This window comes from Rhipicephalus microplus, chromosome 6 (assembly GCF_043290135.1).
Source record: "Rhipicephalus microplus isolate Deutch F79 chromosome 6, USDA_Rmic, whole genome shotgun sequence".
Lineage (NCBI taxonomy): Eukaryota > Metazoa > Arthropoda > Arachnida > Ixodida > Ixodidae > Rhipicephalus > Rhipicephalus microplus.
The window spans coordinates 40,944,064-40,966,730 of record NC_134705.1 but is presented as its reverse complement, the minus strand read 5'-3'; the positions used below and the strand labels follow the sequence as shown (position 1 = coordinate 40,966,730).

Below are 22,667 nucleotides of genomic sequence, written 5' to 3'. Positions count from 1 at the left end.
ATAAAGCACGTAGTGTTCTGTTTGGTGTGACTAAAGGGTCTTCATCTGAGGTGTCTCTTTTCGCTGCCGTTGTGCCATCGAGGCGCGTGGTATCGCTTGAACGCTAGGCCACTCATTTTTGCTAGCCTGCACCAAGAGCAGATCGTGGATATGCCGCCAGTATGTTGTGGGTTGCTGTCTCTCCCTGACGTCGCACTGCGATGACACCTCACTGAGAAACCGCTCCCTCAATATCATAACCAAAAGTACTTGATTCAGGGTTGTGGTAATGGAAATATATTCGAAGCTTTCCCGGGAACCACAATACTATTTTTGGTTTTTGTGACACCTTTGTTTTGTTTAGAGGAATAGCCTGAAAATATTGTAAAAATTCGTGTCAGTAGTCATTTAAATAAATGCATTAACCTTTTCATTTGTGCATTCCTATCACCATGTGAAGCTAGCTTCATGTTGGTACTAAGCAGTGCTTTCCTTGATACACATTACTCCTTCAGTACGTATTCCCCCCCCCCCCCCCCCCTAGTATGGTCCCTTGTATTTCCTGGAGTTGTTTTACTTCAAGTATGAACTGACTAGCCAAAAAAATACGGTTGTACATGATACACATCCATCTCACTGGTAGGTTCTCTATTATGGGAAGAGATGGGGGGGGGGGCAAGTTTAACCTCCCCACCTTTTAGGTCCAATCTGTAAGAAAAAAACAAACAGGCTCTGCCATGGACGCAAATATTCAAATGATAGTGGGCTTCCCACAACAATCGGCCATGGGTCACCAGTTTCGGTGTAAAGGTAGGGACCAGCTATTTTTAATGCACTATCTGTAGTGCTCAGTCATTAGTGTCAAGGAGCAGGCCGAGCCATGACCCGGGCCATCAAAATATGGCGTGAAAGGTCCGAGTGAGTAAAGACGTTAGACGGAATTGGTGCCGGGGGGGGGGGAGCTGGCCCTCCCCATTCTTGCGCAATCCTGTGCTCACAGACATGCCATTGCATTCATTGACTATTCGCTTCATGTGGCGTGCTTGCGGATGCCGGTGCAGATGACAAAGTGCAGTTAAGTGCCAGAGAGGCCCAGCTTCCTCGAGTAGCCAATGTACATACACGTCCCCTTGTGACACCTTGGCGTTTTGCGGTACATAACATATCGACCAGTCTGGCATCCTCTCGTACCTTGTCTTGTCAGGGTTAACGGGCAGCGCCCACGAGTGGTTATCGCTGCTGTTCTTGTCCCCTCGCGAGCAGCTTATCGGCCTTACCACTTGCACAGAGTGGCGACAACCATAGGGCTTCCTAAAATTAACTAGAGGGCACTCTGGCGCTGCGGCCATGGGAATGATGGGTAGTACACACATTTGCCTAGTCTTCGTACTTGCTGGCGGCGAGTCGTACTTGCAGCTTCGTTTATTGCTGTGTTTCGGTTTTGTTTTGAAAGAAAGATTCAATTCTTTTGAACTTTGTGACCCGATTTGCAAAGTTAAGTTTAAAAGAATGAAATGGTGAAGTGCAACCGCTGAACATTCGCTATTATTTGTTTCGTAATACAACAGCTCCAAGCCACATGAGCACACACGGAGCCAAAAGCAGCCTAGAAGTACGAATATCAGACAAGTGTGTGTACTACCCATCATTCCCATGCTCGCTGAAGCGCCGTGCGTTGCAGCTCCCATAGACACTAGCGCCAGAGTTCCATCTAGTGTATATTAGGAAACTATATGGCGACAGCTGTCATGAGCCGAGGGGATTGTATGCATCGGGACCTTTGCAGTGTGTGCGTGTTTATCGCGCTTCATTGAACTCCTGCCTCTCAGTCTCGTGACTCTGTAACCTCACTGCGGTCGGTCTGCGCGTTGTGCCAGCCCTCTTCCGGTGGCCTTTTCCCGGCTGATGGCGGCGTGGCTTTCTTTTTGCCGACGGCCTTGGGCTCACGCTCCAGCGACCCGCGACAGCGCAGCCATTGTGCTGGCGCGTCCTGGCAGTCGCCACCGAAGAATTGAGGAACAACGTCGGTTGCAGCGGCTCTCGAGAGAGGTTTCACGGACGTCGCCGAAGCGGAAGACTTCACTCGGCTTAGCTGGTGTCCCTTTATTTGAGCGTGAAGATTGCGGCAATAAAGAAATGGGAGAAGCCGAGATAACGTTGCCGATAGAAAGGCTCGCACAAAGGTGGTCGGGGGCGTAGACAATATACTGTTGTAGGTCCGACCTCTTCCGTGTATGTGCTTTGAAGAACTGTCCTCATATTGACGATTTCAACATGACGTCATGGACGTACAACAGGATGGTTTAGAGGACGTTAAGGCAGCATAGTGACGCGGCTGTCAGCCTACATCAGTATGGTAATGAAGCGGCTTGAACGCCAGTGCGCACTATTGCATCGGCGCTTGAACTCGCCCTGCAACCACCCCGCATCGAATGCCGGCCGCGGCGAGCGCATTTCGATGGAGTCAGAAAGGTCAAGGCCCGTGTACATCGGTTATTCCGCTCGATCGTTAATGAACCCCAAGTGGAAGAAATTTTCGGAACGTTCCGCTATGGTGTCTCACATAATCACGTCGTGATTTCGTCTCGTACTACCGGAACAATTAAGTGCAACCGTGTCTCTGGTTACGCCTACATCGGCGATGTCTTCCGATTCACAGAAAGAGATGCAGGTATGAACAAACAATAACATTACCGTTTATACGATGCGCCAGAATGAAAACACATGTAGTGGAGAGTTTTAGCGATGACATGAGAAGGGTCACCGTGAAAGCTTTACGAAGGGAAAACAATACGGTGCACGTGATGCGTTTTACGAAATGAGGACTGAAAGTTTTACCAGAATGACCATATCAGTTTTCGCTCTGTGTCACGCCTTGGCTTTTCCTCCCTAGTATCGTTTTCATTGTGCGCAGTGTGTCCGGCTTTCCCGTTCCGCGGAGGCGACGTACATTGTTATCCGTTTCGAACGGCGTGCTGCGCTGTGGCGGCATTGCAAACAAAGGGCGCCCCGCTTTTGTCCCGCACGTAATCGGCCTGCATTGTGCGCGCGCACTCGAAGGTCCGCCATTGTCTTGCCCCTTCTGCTCGGCGGCGGCCCGTTTTACTCGCTGCCGCATTTGGGTTTTCACGCCCGCTGTCTGGCGACCCCTTTGTTCTTCCAGGCACGGTGGCAACTTCCGTTGCTATACTGGCTTCTGAAACAAGGGTGGTACACACTCGTGGCAGCAGCCCCGCTAGGAAAGTAGCATTCCGCCTGGAGTGTTACAAGTGTTGCCGGCACTTTGGGGCTTTTACACATCTGATCTCAGGCATCTTGAGATCCTAGACAGCTTATCGTAGGCGTGCACAGGGCTCCCATAAGGCGGGAGGGGGACACGAATCGCCTCCCCATTTCAGTCCATTGGCCGAGTCCGTAGGAAAGCGAGCTCCGCAGTGAAAAAAGTGCAAAAGTAAACGACATTGGGCCTGTTGGTACTGCATAAAAGAAGCGGGGGGGGGGGGACAAGAAAGAACGACACACTGCGCTACCAACAGTATTTACCGCGGCAAAACAATCAATGGAAAAAGCAAGCCTCCTGGCTCATGTGCACATTCCAACGTCATTAAGAACGTAAACGATAAGTTTTCAAACATATATGCGATACTTTTCATGAGCTATTGAGGAGCATCAATTGCGTTGCCGTCATTGGTGGCGCATCGTCTGTCGTTCTTTTTTGTCCCCGCCTTTGAGGCGCTGTTTTTTTTTTTCTGCACAGTGAATGTACAAAGTGAAAATGAAGCGTTGATGTGCTACTCACAGCTACCTGCCATTGGCCTCCATCTTAGTGGGAGGTATAGAGTTCTTTGAATTCATCACCAGTGCTTTCTTTGTCTCCCGTTTTTTTTAAATAAATACGCATAGTCACAATCCAGCTCACCTAGAAAATTACGTGCGACTGTGTGAAGCTATGGCGCGGAATGGGTGACCGACCTTCTCTACTAGAGATGACTGTAGAAGGAGGGTCAGCCCTCTCCTTCCTTTTCCAGTGCGTGTGCCTGTGCTGCTGATCCCCTTAGGAACCGAAATCAGTTATTTAGTCTGAGAATTCCTACAGACCTTTTTTTCTTTTGTTAGTTTTTTTGCGCTGTCATGGCGTCACGCGGTCAGTTGTGATCGCATTTATGTGAGTACGCAAGCTCTTAGCTAGAGACCGGTTGAGGGTGGAGTGAGTGCCAAAACGACGTCTTAATATCGTGCTCTCCCCCTCGCGACCCCGTTTCGCGACACTGCATCACTACAAAGTAGGCTAGAAAACGAAAACAAAAGAGGGAGAGGGGGCCTTTAGAATACCTGCAGTCGTTGCGCAGAAAGCATCCCGTGTTACAAATTTGCGGCATCGTCAATTAAAAGACGTTTGAAGTACGAATAAGTGCCGTGTGGGGTGACCTACATCACCGGCAAACTCCTTTATGAAGTTCGAAAGAGTTCACTGGTTGATTGATGATTTGATTGATTTGTGGGGTGTAACGACGCCGTAGTGGAGGGCTCCGGAAATTTCGACCATCTCTGGGGTTCTTTAACGTGCACCCAAATCTGACCACACGGGCCTACAACATTTCCGCCTCCATCGGAAATGCAGCCGTCGCAGCCGAGATTCGATCCCGCGACCTGCGGGTCAGCAGCCGAGAAGTTCGCTGGTACCCGCATGCTCAGAAGAGGTGTATTACAGGTGGCTCTTACAAACCGACGCCATAATTTCGTACAAAACGAGAAGCTAGGACTTCGGCTTGAAATTCTAGAAGACGAAGATGGATGTAAACGTTCCTTTTTTTCCCCTCAACGTATAATACTCGCCGATTTCCCGTCGAGTACAGCAAAGTTGTTTTGAATGAGAGCTTTACAGTCGTTCGCAGAGTTGGTGTGCCCATCTAATTACGTGATCCAGGAATGGAAGAACAGCGGTGGTTGGCACCTTATGCTGCCACTGTAGAATAACTTCTCGTATATAACGTGGCGGAGATGTGAAAATAAAAAGAGGGAGTGGTGCCTTTCCGTTTGTTGGCTGCACCTTCTCTTTGCAGTTTTGTTTCTTTTTTGTCACTTTATGTCGTTGCGGCAGTCAATGCTGTGATAACAGCTTAATCGGAAGCAGCCACAGCTAGTTCGAATATCTCAGCAGAAGATCGAGGTGAAGAAGTAAGCGTGAAATGACGCATTTGTGATGAGATTCTGTGGTAACACTCTCCTTTTATTTTCACATTTCGACCCTGCGCCGTGGGACGAGGCTATCTGCCGTAGCACATACAGTGACTCGACTCTGCCGCGTGTTCCCTTTTGTGGAAATGACGGCTGCGCGTGTGTCGTTGCGTATTCGGGGGCGAGCTTTGCATCGGTGCCCCGCTGTTATAAACAGAGAAGGCCGGCATCCGTTGTCGCATCTCCCACAGCGGGCTCCCGATTCTGATCTCGTGACGCGCTGTCTCGGTGCATTCGTTACACGCTCAGCCGTGACATGTGGGACAGCCCATGTGGGTCGGGCAGTGCCGTTTGCGCCGCTGCTGGCTGTGACAGAATACTAGACCTGCCATTGCGTCGACCTGGCAGGACAGCTGTTCGTGAGGCGGTTACCCAGAAATTGATGGCGGGGGGAGAGCGCTAAAATTCTTAATGGCGAGCCGTGCAAGTTTTATGTTGAAACAGGTTAGAGGTGTTAAACAATAAGTTGGCCCCGTTGTAATCTTAAGTGGGGCAATGGAAAAATTTGGAAATTAAGTGAGCATGAACTCGTAGGGCTCGTACTCAAAATGTGTTTCCTTAATTTTGGGTGTTTTGTATGTTTAGTAAGGTGTGCGCAAGTTCTTTCCACATATGACCTTTAAAAAAGAAAAAAAAGAAAGAAAACAGAAAAAGGAGATAGGCGAACAACATTTATTCATATGTAGGTTTGTATGATTGTTGTGGGTAATGCCCTTCCACCCAGGGGTGGATCCAGCCACTTATTTCAGGGGGGGGGGGGGGGGGCTTGATGATTATGTTTTTGTTTTTACGAACACACAAGCTCTGTCATAGCATAAATATTGTTATTGTGTGGTCAAAGTGGTCCCACTTATTTGTCCTAATTGGTGACAGCAGGTGGACGGCAAGCAGTAAAGAGAGGGGAGGGGGTGCCGACATGCTTTGGGGGGGATCGGCTGGATCCGCCACTGCTTCCACCAGGACCCCATCGCTACAGCGGCTCGCCGCGCGTGGTTGAGGGTTGCCCGTCGACTTCTCATTTTCAGTTCCGCGCCTCCCACGACCACCTCAGGGGAGCGTTGTTCAACAGAGGTGCCTCCGAACGTAGTGATAGAGTGCCTAGAATATTTCTCCTAGTGTCGTGAACGGGCCGGCCGAGGGGAAATGGTATGCGATACAGCCGCCAGGTGGCAGTACCGCTCTCTGGCGCGCTGCTTTTTCGGCAAGCTGGGGAGGCAGCAAGCCGGAGCAGACGCTTTGCGTTGAAATTGCAGTGGTGGTTTCATGGCTTAGCACGCGATTGCCTTGTTATCCTGCGTTTTCCATGCAGACTGTAAATAAAGCGTGTGAATTTGAACGAAATGTATGCGAGCTCTCTGTCTTGTTGAGATTTTGTGTCCTCCTGCCGTGCCGCCTCTTCATAGATTGGCCGCTCGCGCGTTACCAATGCTACTTTTTAAATTGCGGTAATTAAGGGGTGGCCAACCGGGGGCTCCCAGCGGTACGACTGTTCAACACAAAAAAATCACATATTTCTCTCCTCATCCACGACCACCATTCCCTCCCGTAGGCTGCTGTCGCGACTTTGTTGTCATGTGCAGAATCGCAGGCACTGTACAAACCGTCTTCTCGCAACTTTTTATATATACAATGTATTATGGACACTTACTTTCCCTGCACTCAGTGGCAGGCCTGGACGCCCCCACGTACAAGGATCATTATCTCTTCGATTGGCCCTTTACGCCTTGAAGTAATCAGAAAAAATAAATAATGCCAAAGCAATGACAGTGCGTCAGACGAAACCACTGGCGAACAGTGGTTTCCTGCAAAGATATCGAATCCCACAATGCATGAGTAGCCCCCGAGATGAAATAAGGTCAAAGAGGCAATCGAGTAATAGTACCAAACTTTGCTGATATATTTAAGTACTTGTAAACATTCATCCACAATATGGCTGTGTTTCAAATGCACATACCTTGGAATGGCTGAAACATAACCACGAACCCGTGGTCACTGGCCTCTGTCTTATTTCTGTCATCCGTAAATGGTCCTAAGTCCACAAATCCTGTCAGCTCCCCAGATGCCTTGACGTTAATGTTCTCTGAAAGTTTGAGTTCGTCAAATACAAGTCCACCATGACGGCTAAACTCGTCCATTTCCTTGGTCTTCTCCTGTAGTGCTGAAAGGACTTTGGAGTTAAATCCAAATGCGATCTTAAAGCCTTTAATATGCTTGTCTAAGCAAGACTTGCTTGGCAGAGCCATTATTTCGTGCCTGCGGACATGCTCGTAAAGCTGTGGACTTTTCATTCGCATAAGAATGCACTCCAATATCCACAGTTTGTCATACGACATGCCTCTGGTCGACTTCCGAGTGGCTGCCTGAAAGCAGGTTTTGACAGCAATACGCTGCTTCACTGGCAGACCACTCAACCTTTTTTCTAAAGCAGCCTTGGCAATTCCATTGTTGACTGCCCGTAGCTCTTCAATGCTCCTTTGCGCCTTAGCCAGCTTCTTCTTGGCCCAGAACAACTGCACAGACTTCCTAGAAATGCGCTTCTTGAATGTGCCTCTGCGTTTCCTCTTCAGTCTGTTCCGCTGATTTTGAATCAGTCTCCTCAGGTACTTGCACCTCAAGCAAGCTTTGCCATCCTGCGTAGTAACCAAGCACTTGGGCGAAAAACATCCGCTTCCGAAACGGACGCACTTAGTGCCAGCGTCAGGCTCGATTTCGCAGCCGCAACAAAGAAGCAGATCGTCGGCCCTTTTCAGCGAAGCGAGTGCGCCAGTTTCGGTGCTGACATAGTGCTCTTCCACATTTATGCCGCGGCAGTAAGTACTGCAAAGGTACCCATCTGCAGCACCTACTTCCTTGCTTGACGAAAACACTACGTGTTTCAACACGCACACGTCACCCGGCACTGTATTGTAGTGCCATGCGAAGCACAATGCTTCTGGGTTACTGGGCAAGCAAATTTTGCTGCAAAATGCCGACGGTGGCGTTATGCTGTGAAACGGGTGCGGCGCCTGTGCTGTTTCCTCGCCAGCGGCAGCATCGTCACAGGCCTGGGAAGTCGTGGGTTCATTCGGCGCTTTACGCTTAGCAGGCGGAGTCAGCAATATTCCTCTCTTTTCCTTTTCGAGGCACTGGTTTAGTCAGGTAAGCGGGGCCATCCGGGAAAATGGTAGGAACGGCGTCCGGCGTTAGCGATGGTCGTTCACGGTCGAATTCGACGTCCTCGCCGTTGATGACATGCTTGAAAGTTCTTTGGATGTAGCGATCATCAAAATGACGAGAACACACTACACAAGTTTCGTCTAGAACTTTGTCACCTCTTTTGATGTTTCGCGCCCATTCTTGAAGACGAACAGGGTCTGCCGGAGCCCTGAACAGAGACACCTTCTCCTTGAAAGACTTGTACCCGCCTTTGCACAAAGGCACAAAGCACGTTCTTCCTTTTTTTCCAGGCATAGTCACACACAATCGCTGCACGAGAATTCACGGCACATATTCGAAACGTAGCGAGAACACGCTTCACCACACAGACAAGTCGCCACCCGACACAACGTTGAAAGGCCCGGCCGGCACGCAAACTGACGCGCCAGTTGCAAGTAGCGCCCCCTAACGCTGAATCCAAATCAATTTCCCAGTCGCCGATGGGGAAGGCGCCTGTTCATGACACTAGGAGAATATTCTAGGCACTCTAGTAGTGACATGCTCCTGTGTCGGTGTTTCTTTGCACCACGGACATTTGTTGCTGTATCTGTGCAACAACCTATGTAAATGTGGTAAAGCGTTTGTGAGCAGGCGACGCCAGTCCCGTGTTTCTCTCCTGTTTAGGTTAGTATTAGTTCGTCTACCTAGACTTCGAAATTCGAGAATCGCTCTTGGCGCGCTTGGTGTCGATGGTTCCTTCCGGGCGATGTGGTTGGTCCGCGACTATCATGCCTCATAACCCCTCGTTCGTTTCCCTGCTGTATGGCATGCTTCCTCATAATTATGTAGTTCTGGGACGACCGAGATACATTTACTACTACTACTACTACTAATCTGGGACTGAAGCCTGTGGAATGAGGGCTGCTTAGGTAGGAAGACGCCTTTTTCAAATCACGTACATAGTCTCACGCAAGGCCTCTCGGATCACCACGGAATTGCTGTAAAGGAAGGGGAAACCTAACAACAACAATAATAAAACAACAACAAAGCCACGTAGACTCGGCGCGTCGTGCGATTTGACGCTTGCCTTGTTCGAGCCCGTTTTTGTTTTTCTCTGTCCAGAAGGAATCCGACAGCAGGCGCACGCGGCGCTGTTTCCGTTTGCAGCAGCGGCACGACCACCTTTCGCGTCGTGTTTGACGGTGCGTCACCCCGCTCGTTCTCCGGACTGGCCCAGCTACGCCTGAGGCTCGCATTCCGAGAAGCTACGAGCTGCGACACTCCCTTAACGCTCTGCTTCTCGTTGTAATAGAAGAGCTTGTTTTATAGTTAGCATACATAACTGGAGAGAACGACGAACTGAGCCTAGAAGGATGTGCACCACAAGGTGAAAAGAGGGACAGCACAGTGAAATAATGGCGATACATGCGCCCTACGTGATGCACTGAGCGTGAGACAATCCACGAGCACCTGTTATTTCGAGGTGCTTCGAAGAATTCCGCATATAAAAGCGCACTGCAAGGTACCGTCTCGTAGCACTTCTCTTAAAAAAAAAGAAAGGAAAAGAGGCCACCTATTATAGGGTAAACGTTAAAGAACTTCCGATCACGCCCGTGTTTTTATTTCTTTTTTTACATCGTCGCAGTGCGCGTGTTTCTGAAATATTCTCCTCTTGGTGGACGCGTGCTTCAAGAAGCCAGGTGAGTCAGCTTGTAACTTGTTATAGTGAGTGCTCACTTTAGGATCCGCACAATTGCGACAGTTTCGCCGCTATACTCGGCGACAACTTATCTTCACATTGCAGCGAAGGCCATGCGGAGGCGGAGCTTCCGCACGTTCGTGCATTTCTGAGAGAATTGTATGGCAGCTTGCGATTGCTTTCGGTTTTGCTCGCCAACATCTTTAAAGCGTTTACGAAATTATATACATGAAAATCATGAATGGGAAAAACATTCGGATTCTTCAGTGAACACTTCAGTGTCCTGTTATGAGCGTATATTATTCTTGAAACCGACCGATTCATACCTGGAGGCCATGTTTACTCTGGGAAACGGGACTTCCGAAAAGGTGCTGCTCTCTAAGACACGGACAGGAAGGTATCCTTCCATTATTGTGTACAGTGACGGTGTTTTACCTACGACCTCCCGCAACTGTTCGAGTCTCATAATGAATAAAACATCGTTTATTTCAGCAAGGCCGATGATAAAATTGTAAGTAATCTTGAGTACTACCTTTTGGCGCGGTAGCAAGCTTACGCTTCGTTTCTGCATCTTCTATCAAGAAAAGTCGTCGCAGAATACCGTACGTGAGCACCGGATTTATTGAGGACGCTCAGCGTCACCTGGCTACGGTACCAGAATGCCATACTTGGGGCGCAAATTATTGTCATCATCATCATGGTCATAATCAGCATCAGGCTGATTACTCCCACTGCAGGATGAAAGCCTTTACTGTGTTTCGCCAATCATCTCGTCCTGTGCTTTCGGCTGCCACCTTTTACCACAAATCTCACCAGGCCACCTCCACTAGTAAAGCGTTCGTGTGCATGATATTGACACGTCATGTTCTGAAGTACGGACCTTTCAGTCTTGCGTAATAGCTTGTCTGCTTGTATAGGTACCCTTTCAGGAATATTTTCACGTGGGCGCATCTGCTGTCCCCAATGAGCATGCATTGCTCTAGTGCATAGGCGGAAGGTTGTACGCCCTGAAGTTGACTGTGTAAGCCCGACTGTCAGGCGGCTTTATAACAAAGTGCTAGAGGCCATCAAAACACTTCGTTCTCCGCTTCAAAGGTCTCTCCATAGCTGAGGCGTAAGGAATTTGTTATGCAAGTCATTGCTTCGTTGAAGGGCTCTAGACTGAGGTTTCGCGACTCCGAGCAGCTTTCCTCGCCGTGTATCCAATACGGGGCAAGCGACGTTACGCCTCATCGAGCATGCGGGCGTTGCTAGTTCGCAGCCAGATCGCTGTGGATGTCGCCATCCGCGTCGCGTTGTGTCAGCGTGTTGCAGCGGCGTGACTGCGACTACAGGCGCAACACTAAACCTCGCCGTCGAAATGCTACGGCGCATTTGGAGCGAAATCGTGTCATTTCGAAGACGGCGAATCTGCCCTTCCATTGCGCTTACCGACGTACGATGTCGAGCTGGATTTCCGATCGAGTTCAGCCAACTCACGTACACAATCTAAGGTTGGCGAACTCTCGCGTGACGTCGGCGGCAGCTGGTTAGCGACAAATTTGTCTTCATTCAGTATCAACAAAATGGCTACTACTGTACAATGCTGTCGCCACCTTAAAGTTTGCTTGGACAGAGTGGCTGGGTCAGAGAAACGCGCCGTTAGAATTAGCCTTACAGTTGAAGGGCCACAGTGGGGTCGTGCCCGTACACATTGCCCGATTCAAATGGAAATGTCACATATATATTATATCGACGACCATGAAGTCGCTCTGAACCTCGAATGAGTGGTGAGCGTCCTCGTACTAGCTATAAGTCTATAGTGTCGATTACTAGAACGGCCCGTATGTGGTATGGCGGCCGCTTTTATTTAATTTCTTGAAATGCAGACACGAAATGCCACAGCGAGCGCGACATGAATATCATGTATCACAGTGTTTAATGGGATGATACATTCTATTGCAGGAAGGTGAAAAAAAAAAAAAAATCGGTGACTCTATGCGGAAGATCTTGAAGTTCCTAGGGTGTTGCGTGTAGTTGCTTGCTTTGTTCTGCAGCTGTCCACGGAAGTCGAAGATTGTCTGGGAAAGTTCGGAGTGAGGACAAAAATACGAATATCCTTGCGGGAATAGCGAGAAGGAAAAAAAAAAAGGAAAAACGGCGTGCAATATTCTGATGCAATGAACTCCGTGTACTACCAGATGGTTTTAAAACACGGCATTTTCAATGACGTCAGAACCCGGTATACATGCACAATTTAAGAAAAAAATACGAGGGAGGGGATGTTAGACTCCCCCTCTCTCTTGCGACCCTTGTGATGTTGACAATCTTCAGCGGCGTTGTGTGGGCTCAATATTGCGGCACTTGAACGCAATTCAAAGCCGGTGGAAAGAAAAATGGTAGGTGTAACCTTAAGAGACGAGAAGAGAGCAGAGTGGATTATGGGACAAACGGAGGTTAAGGATATCATAGTTGAAATAAAGAAGAGAAAATGGACATGGGCTGGGCACGTAGCGCGTAGACAGGATAACCGCTGGTCATTAAGGGTAACTAACTGGATTCCCAGAGAAGGGAAGCGGGTTAGGGGTAGACAGAAGGTTAGGTGGGCAGACGAGATTAAGAAGTTTGCGGGTATAAATTGGCAGCAGCAAGCACAGGACCGGGTTAACTGGCGGAACATGGGAGAGGCCTTTGTTCTGCAGTGGACGTAGTCAGGCTGATGATGATGATGATGATGATGAAAGCCGGTGGTTGCGCTCTTCCTGTCGGGCATGCTCGCGTTTCTTTTCGACGTAGTTGTGGTCGCTTCATGCATTTTTGTTTTGTTGATGCGTATGCGTTTGTATTTCTGTTTTCTTGCCCGTTGTTCCGGGCGGCGATTGCAGGCTGTCGAAGTGCCTGTTTGGCCACCTGCCTACTGCTTTTCTTCCGTTCTTTCTTTCTTTCTTTCTTTCTTTCTTTCTTTCTTTCTTTCTTTCTTTCTTTCTTTCTTTCTTTCTTTCTTTCTTTCTTTCTTTCTTTCTTTCAGCGAGTTCTTCGCTTCCTACCTCACGTGTCAGCGTTGATGCTTTCTGGATGGGTTCTCCCCCTCTTAACATTCTTCTTTTCTCTAGCCTCTGCGGCAGTGGAGCCGACGTCCTCGTCTTGACGAGCCGTATTTCTCAACCCTTCCCGTCTGTGGGCGGAAGCGCCTGTTTTCTCGTTGTTACCGGAACACATTCTTCGACGAAACCGTCAGATCGAACGGCGTTCCAGGCACGGGACGTTCTCGGAATGCGTCCACATGCAGCTAGGCATTCCCGAAAGGCGACTCTCTAGATTGCGATGGTGTTTTTTTTTTTTTACTTGAGCTGTTTCGCTTTGGCCTTGAGATCAGCCTCATGAGGCAGCAGCATTTGATTAGTACGAAAATGTTGATTGTTGGCAGAAACAGCTGGTGCACAAAGTGCATTTCCTTCAGATTAGTGGTCTGTATGCAGCGAAGTGTCCATTGGTCTGATGCCAGCGTTACATTGGCACTGCAAACAAGTTTTGGAAACTCGTTCGAGCAAGAACCTTGCTGCGCTGGAGTACAGTATGATCGTTTATTGATGAACCGTTCATTATTGCAGCGAAAACGTTGTCCAATATCTGGTATAAGTACTCGAATAAGCCGGGTTGTGTAACTTGGAGTGGACGAAGTGTTATTGCTTGGCATTTTGTTTTTTCCTCCTTGTCTGGGTCACCGTGATCCGGTTCGTAGTGTAGTCCGACGCATCTGGTGTTCTACTCTGTAAAGGTGCGATTAAGTGGCGTGCTTTGACTTTCCTTTCTTTTGTCCTTTTAATCTCGTTGTGTTCCAGGAAATGTTCTTGCGAAGGTGGTGAGCGGAAGAAAGCGTATTTATGCGCATGTTTTCTCACAATGTCTATTTCTGCCTTAGCACTATTTTTAATGTTTCATGGACTTCTATGCCCGCCAAAAAATTAAAAAGAAGACGTGGCTGATGCCCCTATATGGGAATCGGTATAACATGTAAGATAAACGTGTCTTTACAGATGTAGCTGAGCGTTTATTGTGCATTGTTTCAGCAACAGCATGAAATTGCAAAGTCACGTCAAGAACGTCCAGCAGCTTGAAACTCGCAGCACACTCCTCAAGCAGAAAGCACGCACGACATTAGCATACACAGGGCGAGTGTAGACTAACAACCGCCACCGCTCGGCATTTAAAGCGCGCTCTTCGAAAAGAAAGAAAGGCACACGAAACGAGCGCACATGTACACACATAACAAGCGCAATCTGTCCCAATTCTTCCTGCGTTGTGTGTCAGCAGCGCCCTTCCTTCGTAAATCTGGCAGCTTGCGAAGTGGCCTCCGTGCTCTCCCGAATTACTTTAGAAATAATAGAATCGTTGAATGATTAATCGAATGTTTGTACATGGTTATTCGATGAATCGTAATCAGTTTAGACATTTGGAAGAAAGGAATAATCGACAGAAGACTCTTTGAATAATCAATCACAACTGTCACTTCCAATACCGTCCCTTGGCCGTCGCGCCTGAGTGCGAGGCGAGCAATACCGAGATGCGAGTCGAGCACACCGCATCTTTTTCTGTGCAGCTCATACTTGTATGCTAATTGAACGAGCCGAAAGACGTCTGCGCCCATATTCCATAAAGACACAGATGAACTTGCACTTTCTGCCAGTTCAGGTATCAGTATATCGTTAGTGACCCAAGAGCCTTTTGTGTAACTTGTCTTGAAAGTCAAGTCAGTTTTCAATTACACAAACGAGTCTTATGTTTTAAAAGGATAGACTGTAGGTTATTCGTATTCGTTCAAAAATCTTGATGCCCCTCGTAGCACCCCTTACTTTGTCCCGGTGTTTTCTTCGCTTTGGCCTCTTTCAATGAAAGCGGCAATGTGGTGCTTCAACGCGCTCTCGAGAAGTATGTTGTTTTCTGTATATTCCAGACGTGCGAGCGCGTCTTCTAGTTGTCTATTTTGTTTATGATCGCTCTCGGCCTCACGTTTTTCATTGTGCTTCATCGCACAGCACAAGCTCACGTCCCCTTGCCTCTGATAAATTAGAGCGGATTTCTTCGCCTGCTCTGTCTTTGGCTATTTTCTTCAGCATTTCATTTAATTCTCAGGTCCAGCATGGTGGATGAGTGGTCGCAGCGCTTGGTTGTGGACCCGAAGGTCGCGGGGTTATAACCCGGGCGTGGTGGTCGTCGCATATCGATGGAGGCGAAATGATAGAAGCCCGTTCACTGTGGGATGTCAGTGCACGCTGGTCGAAATATCCGGAGCCCTCCACTTCAGCGTCTCTCGTAATCATATCATGCTTTTTAGGCATAAAGGCTTACATATTATTATTATTATTATTATTATTATTATTATTATTATTATTATTATTATTATTATTATTACTGTATTAATAACTGATCAGGTAATTTTTCTGGTTGAACTGCACCATACAGTGGTCGAAGAATTTCTGCATTGTGATATGTGTTGTTTATTTAATAACTGTTTATTTAACCTATTGCCGTTATATTTTAATGCTTAGCGAATAAAAGATTGTTGCTTATGCCGACCAATAAAAGAGCGAAAATATATCAGAAGGCAGAGGGGCTGCCTTAAGCTAATGCAGCCCGGTTGGCACAGGCACATCCTTTTCATGATTGCAAAGATAGCATTCCTGTGCTGCAGTTAGCCCAATTTATGTCAGTTAGTCACTTCCGCAAACACCGTGCTCAGGCAACGTTTGCTAGCTTTGTGACACAAAACATGAAGACTCAGCAGTTCTGTTGACAAACACGCATAAGACGGCATTCTAGTTGCCCCAGCACAGGCAACTAGAATGCCGTCTTTACCTGAAGCACGACAGGTGCTGCCAATAGTTTAGTGGATATGCAGTGCAATGAAGCGCGCTCGTGTATAATAAAAATGGTGTAACAGGCTTGGATAAATGTGGCTTTCAGCTAACGCTTGTGCTCTCACGTCGGTCAGCTTAGGGGCCGACGCGACTGTCCACGCAAAGAAGGACAGTCGCAAAATACAATGTGTTCTAATACCTGGCCACGGAGCCCGATCGCTCACAGTTAGGGCGCCACGGTTGGTGTATGCAGCCACTGTATACAGTAGCTGCATGCATGCGCTGCTCCACCGCCGACCTGAAGGTTGCGATATTGACCCAGTGGCAACTTTTTCGGTGGAATCGCCCGAGGCCCCTGCGCTTTGATTTCCTGCGCCCTCCTCTACGGCGTTCCTCATAAGCATATCGTGGTTTTGGGACTTAAAAACCCCAGATATTAATAATATTATTAAAGGCGAAGCTCCTCTTAGTCTAAACGTTGTCCTGTGTCAGGCGTAACCGGCAGTATCTACTGAACAGTATATTGGATGCTTGACTTCTGTTTTTATTTCTTTGCAGTTTCTTAATACATATTTTTCAGCGTCACTTCCGTGACGGAAGTAAGTCAGCGGAGCCGTGGTGGGCCCCGAAATAAAACACTTTTGTGTTAAAAAGAGAAGAAAGTAAGGTGCATTGTAAATGATCCTCCCTAAGGAAGGGATAGGCAACCTTACCCATTCGTTTCGATGGTCACTGAGCTGAGCAGGCCGTGCCAGTGAGCTCTCAAAGGAATGAGTGGTAGGCGTGTCTCGGCGCGTCCCGTTACCCAAGGAAAACAAAACAAAAAAAACCCTTAGTCGTTTGGAGGTTGGGGTGGGTGGTGGTGTCGTGCTTCTCGGTTTGGAGCGTGACGACGCCTTTCTGCTGCTCGGTCGTCGTTTCTTGCACGACGACCCCACCCGAGGCTCAGCCGTCGCACACCTCTCGCGCCGTGCAGTTTGCAGTCATTTCCACTTCCCCTCCTCGCTTTTTCCTCGTGACTGTCGAGGCACACAAAGACGCAGCATCAGCAGTGCGTGTGTGTCCCATTTCGAAGAGTCAAACGCACACACAGGCCAACGGGTTCGCTCCTCGCCGCTGGTCTTGCCGCGATCCATTGTTGGCTGTCTGACTGCAGACGCCGGTGGACCAGTTAGTAGACCACGACGCGTGGCCACTTTCGGCGTAGCTGTCTCTTTCGTGTGTCTATCCACGTTTCGTGATTGGTTCGAAAGGCTGCTTGGCTGCCACCCGTGTGGTGTTTGTGTGCACTTGTTTCTGTGGGCTTCTGCGGTGTGCTTGTCTGGCCTTGTTACTCGTGTGCCTTCTTTGTGGGGCTCACCGGTGTGTGTGTGTGTGCGGGACGACTCTGCTTCTGCGAACGGGGTTCATTCCGCTCATGGTGGAGTACGAGGAAGTCCTTTTTCGCCCGCTTCTCTTGACCGTCGCTCGTAACCAGTCGCTCCAGGCACTGCGCCGTGCTCCCGATCGGGCGGCAGAAGTTAGGTGCCTTTCTCCTCTTCTAACCACTACCACCACCCCCACCAGTCGCTGCTAATTGGACCGGACGTTTCCGCGTTCGAGCTTCACTAGGATTTCCTGTGTCGTGTTGTTCTACTACTTAGGAGACTACGCCAAAAGAGCGTTCGGTGGTTATACTGGTTGGCGTTTCTTTACGCCGTGTCAAAGCTTACACTTCCGGTACAGTGACTGTCGTGGAAAGTGCGAAGCGATCGGGGTGTGTTGTGCGCTCGCTCCTCCTTCTGTGTCGGGAACTGTGTCATTGCTTGGCTACTTTCTTGGTGGATATTTGTCTATTGGAATTTGCCTAAACGAAAGGGCTTCGTACGCAAGCACATCGCTACTGTGACCTTGCGGGACCTGCGGGTCGCAAGCACTGCGTGTGGTCGCTCGTAGGCCTCGAAGTGCTCTTGTCCCACCATATCTTTACTGCCCAAACAAACGCATTCTCGTTTGCCCGCCTAGTCTTTTCTCAGGGCACGTGTACGTGCGCGTAGCCGTGTAGCAGACACAAAGAAAGCCGTCGTGGGCCCGCGTGAGGGACCACCGCCGTCGTCGTTGGCCCAGATAGCGTCCACGTCGTGTTCCGTCAGCTGATCCGTCGAGGAAGTGCACCGCCGGACAGGCACGCCGATTGGCTGGCGGACAGGCTGTCGTGTACGTTGCACACACACACACGCGCGAGTCTCGCACTTCCCGACGTGACGTTCTCGGCGGCCACCCTCGCCGGCTGTCCGTGCTTTCTGGGTGCCTTTTCTGACCGGTCGCGCTGCCCCTTTGAGCTACGGGGCCGTGTGTGTCGTGCGCTGCTTCTGCTGCTGCTCTTGACACCGTCTGTGCGCGTCACCGTTGCATTCACCTGTGGCGGAGATCCCCCCCCCCCCTTTTTTTTTCTTACTCTCTCGGTGGTCGTTCTCGACCGCTCACCTCTTCATTTCTTTTATCTCTACTTTCCTGCTTTGTGCCCGTGTCGCCTCACGTTCGTCTCTGCGACGCCGTCACCGTGCCGGCATCACTGCGCACCGTTGCGTCGCCGCTGCGGAAGTTCGTCGGTGGTCCATCGGCTCTCCTCACTTCCGCATTCGTAAGCACTGTTCTCGCCTTCGCCAGCGAGGCCTTCTGTGCGTGAATCAAGCCGAGGTGCGCGTCGCCCGTCGGCAATCTCCACGTGGTGGCCAAAAAGACGTCGCCGTTGTGCTTCGTCGTTGTCTTCCGACCGGCGCCCCTCGACCACCAGCTGGAGCCATGAAGAAACTGTTTGCGGCCATGGGAGCTTCCTTCAGGAAGTGAGTTTCGTTTCGCCAGGCTCGTCTCTGGGAATTCTGCGGCCGAATGTCTCAAGCGTGCCTCTTGTGGTGCAGCGACGATGCCAGAGCTGTCAGCCGTGTATAAGTGTGTGTATTTTCGCTGGTGTTTCCCGTCCGATTGTTGTGCTTGCCTGTTTGGATACTTCCCTGTAATAGACGCCGTCGTCCCACAGAGTTTATGTACAAGTGGAAACGTTCTGGTAAAGTTATTATTTCCTTGCTTTTTCCTATCCACGTGTCTCATCGTGTAGTACATGCCGCGACGCTTGCGCGAATGGTAACGAATCACTTCGATGCGCCAGACTGCGGTTGATGTGGAAGTGTAACGGCGTAAAGGTTGCGCGTCAAAATGTTTCTGTACCATCAGCTATAGTAACGTTGCCATGCAGACTCTTAGGACTGGCTGCAGCACTTGTGGGACCGCGCTTGATGCCTTGAACAGTGCGCGCGCGTTCCGATCATAAATGCCAACAGCGGACAGGGGAACCAGTAGGAATGGCAAGTACGACAGTACTACGTTTCCAACCGGCGCACGAACTGCGCACGTTGCGGATTTGTCGAATGGAATGTTTCGCTTTGACGCGTATGTCGCCCAAGGGAGACACGTTGCAGCACGATGTCAGACGTATGCGCGCACGGCTTGACAGCCACGTCCGGCAAGCTGCCCTGCATGCTGGACTCTCGCAACTGGTATGTTCGTCTCGCGTGTCATCTCCGTGCAATCGTTGGCGCGTCGTATTGAGGGAGGGAGCAAAAGCAATATGGCCACAGACTGTGTAGCAATCACTTCAGTTCAACGCACGCGCTCGGTTTTCCTTTGATAAGGCGGGTAAATGTGATGCATTACTGCTGTTTTTGTGTGCACACATCTAACGACTGTAGATAACGTCCCGGAAATATAGGCGACATCCTTTTTACGCGTAAACGCAATGGTGGTGAAGGTAGGCACGAATGGATGTAAGCAGGCGAGGTGGATCGGCCTAGTCTACCGCAATTTGAGAAGCCGACGTTCTGAAAGGATGTCCGACAGCTCGACATACTTTGTCTTTGTTTTGCGCACAGTGCAGATACGCGGAGATTAACTGTTATTTAGTGACCGCTGAAGCGATTCTTGCTAAACACGCGATCATGGGAAGCAGTTTTCTTGCAAGGGTTGGGAACTGAACAATATGTAAGGGAATAAAAAAAAAAGATCCCAGATCCCACGTACAGTGGGAATCGATGATATGCGAAGCATAAATGAGGAAGTTTTGAAATCAGCACAACGTTACGAGACGGATGGGTGTTGGACACAGCAAACACATGTAGAAATGTTTAGCACACTCACGCACCTAGATAAGATGCTAGTATGTTCTTTATAGTCTTGTGACGACTGCACCACTAAGGCTTGCAATATCAGCACCAGCAGTGGTAGGCTAACATGTTTTTGTAATAGTCATTGATGGAAGTGAACGTGCACACGCATAACGAATGAGCGTCCATGTGTGGAAAGGGTTGTTGACACATAGTTCACATCATCACTGTGAACAGTCAGCAGCTGAAGCGGAGTTAACGGATCCGTCTGCTATTGCGGTGACGAGGGGCATATGCACACTGAAGTATGAAGTATAATTGCACTGCTCAAAATCGTTGATGTCTAATATGAAGAAATGATCAATGACACCTCCGTTCCTTATCGTAAGCACGAGGTCTTGGGAAGCCCTGTGCGCCCCGCCTCGGTGGTCTAGTGGCTAAGGTACTCGGCTGCTGACCCGCAGGTCGTGGGTTCGAATCCCGGCTGCATTTTCGATGGAGGCGGAAATGTTGTAGGCCCGTGTGCTCAGATTTGGGTGCACGTTAAAGAACCCCAGGTCGTCTAAATTTCCGGAGCCCTCTACTACGGCGTCTCTCATAATCATATAGTGGTTTTGGGACGTCAAACCCTACAAATTGATCGAGGCCCTGTCCACACCGAAACCGGCTGCAAGCTTACCACGAGCCTGGCATGTAAATCATTACTCCATGTCATGATTATCATGTTTGCGCTTGGCATTTGTGTTCGTCGCCCGTTCACAATACCGAATTTGGTATATGTGGAGTTGGCGAAACGGCCGCGAGCGCGCAATGAGCGTAGCACGTAGTCATGGTTTACACGACACGCATGTCATGATTATCATGTTTGGACGTGTCATTTACCTTCGTCATCCGTTCGCGTCCAGTAATACCAAATTTGGTATATGCGAAGCTAGTGAAGCGAGCGCACTATGAGCGTGTCCTGTAGTCATGACTTACACGACATGCATATAATGATTTGCACGTTAGGCCCTTTCTCTTATGTTTGCCATGCGTTCATTTCATACCACACCAGTTTTGCAATATGTCATGTAAACGAAACCACCGCAGCAGCAGCAACAAGACCATGCAATGTAAATCAATATATACATGTCATGATTTTCATTTTATGTCTAGTCACTTATGCTCGTCATACAGTCATGTTATGACATACCAACTTTGAAGCGGCCAGGATTATTGAAGCGGCCAGGACAGCTAAAAATCGTAGGCGGCTAGGTAGACATAGATAGACAGATACGGTCAAAGTCGCTGAAGTTCGCCAAGAAATGCTTCGCATTTAAGATCGGTCGAGGAATCTACCACTAATAACTGTTATTGAAGGCCTTTAATGAACAGTTGTTTGAACTCCAAGGCGGCATAGGATAGTAATTGACATATTAGTGTGAAGTACTTGCCCTAAAACTAGCTCTGAAAATCGGTATTTACAAACTATATGGTTGAAATTTAGAAGTACTTGTTGCTGGGATAGTTGGCACTTCGTTATTAGCGAAACTTTTTTTCCCGTTCTTCTTGGGGTGTTTTAGGCGTCTAGAATTTTGTCTCTTTATGGTTGACATATAATGACGCATTGTTTTTTCGGCTTAGGTTACCCGAATACCGTAGTAACGTAACAATAATATCTAGGAAACTAAACGGAGTGTTAACTCCTTCTCTGGGAAATATAAAACTTGCTTTATATAACTGACAAGCTCTGACGCTCTTTTTATTCAGTAGCGACATCAGATCTGTGCCTATTCACTCAGCGCGTCATCAGCAAGAGCGAAAGCCCTCTCTTAGCTTTGGTTGCATTGCCCTTCCTGGCACAGGAGCGCCTGTGCACTTCCTGCCAAGGAACTGGAATTAGATCGGATTGTTTGCCATAATAATGATAAGTGGTGGTGTTTAACGTCCGAAAAGCACGATATAATTTATGAGGCCCACTATTCGCCCCGAGATAGGGCTATAGGGGGCAGCACCGTCACAGTGCTAGTGTGGATAAGCGGCCGGCGGTGCGCTTTCTGAGCGCTGGGAGCCGATTGTCGGCGAATAAAATGCGTTGACTGCTGCCTACTGGTAATATATACATATGCCGTCAATTGCTTAACGAATGCACGAAGCTCACCGAACGTGAGCTTCGTGCATTCACGTCAGCGTGCGCCAGACCCTCGGCGCACGTTGAGTTAGGGCGACATTCATTGAGCCCTTGATTGTGTGAATTTGGGGCCCCTAAACCGCGGCGTGCCTAAAATCCGAATTGTGATTCTTGAGCGTAAAAAAAAAGTTTCTTTTTTCGTTATCGTGGCTCGTGGAGTTATGTTTTGAAGAACAAAAGAACCGTATCGTGTTTGCGTGAACCAGTGTTTCGCCCCTTGATCTTTAGCTGGTGAACAGGGTGCCTAGAATATCGCATGTTTCTAAACTTCGTATACGAGTATAGGTGTTTGATGTTGATACAAGGCTCGTTGGCAATGGTGCCGCCAGTGTTGGTGTGCAGTGAAGAACAACGCGCATGCACGTGCGCTGCGACCCTAACCTCGAGAAACAATGCCTTGGTGGTCACTGCCAGGTGAGGCATACTTGTTGGAGAGCCGAGCGAGGACGTGCCGGTTCGCATGCTCTTTG

The 22,667-nt window shown here is 49.0% G+C and overlaps 1 protein-coding gene across 7 annotated transcripts in view; it reads left to right on the top strand.

Moving 5' to 3' along the window:
* Klc (kinesin light chain) overlaps positions 1 to 22,667 on the top strand; it is a 181,506-nt gene that overhangs the window by 5,022 nt on the left and 153,817 nt on the right. For 2 of the 7 annotated variants that reach the window (XM_075865940.1, XM_075865944.1), the window contains exon 1: positions 18,372 to 18,713. The exons of 1 other annotated variant lie outside the window; for it this stretch is intronic. In XM_075865940.1, coding sequence (XP_075722055.1) covers positions 18,673 to 18,713 — 41 coding nt within the window. In that variant the 5' untranslated portion in view covers positions 18,372 to 18,672. Of the gene's footprint in view, positions 1 to 18,370; positions 18,714 to 22,667 lie in introns of those variants that run through there. 4 more of the 7 variants (XM_075865943.1, XM_075865942.1, XM_075865937.1 and 1 more) reach the window with 3 other exon arrangements.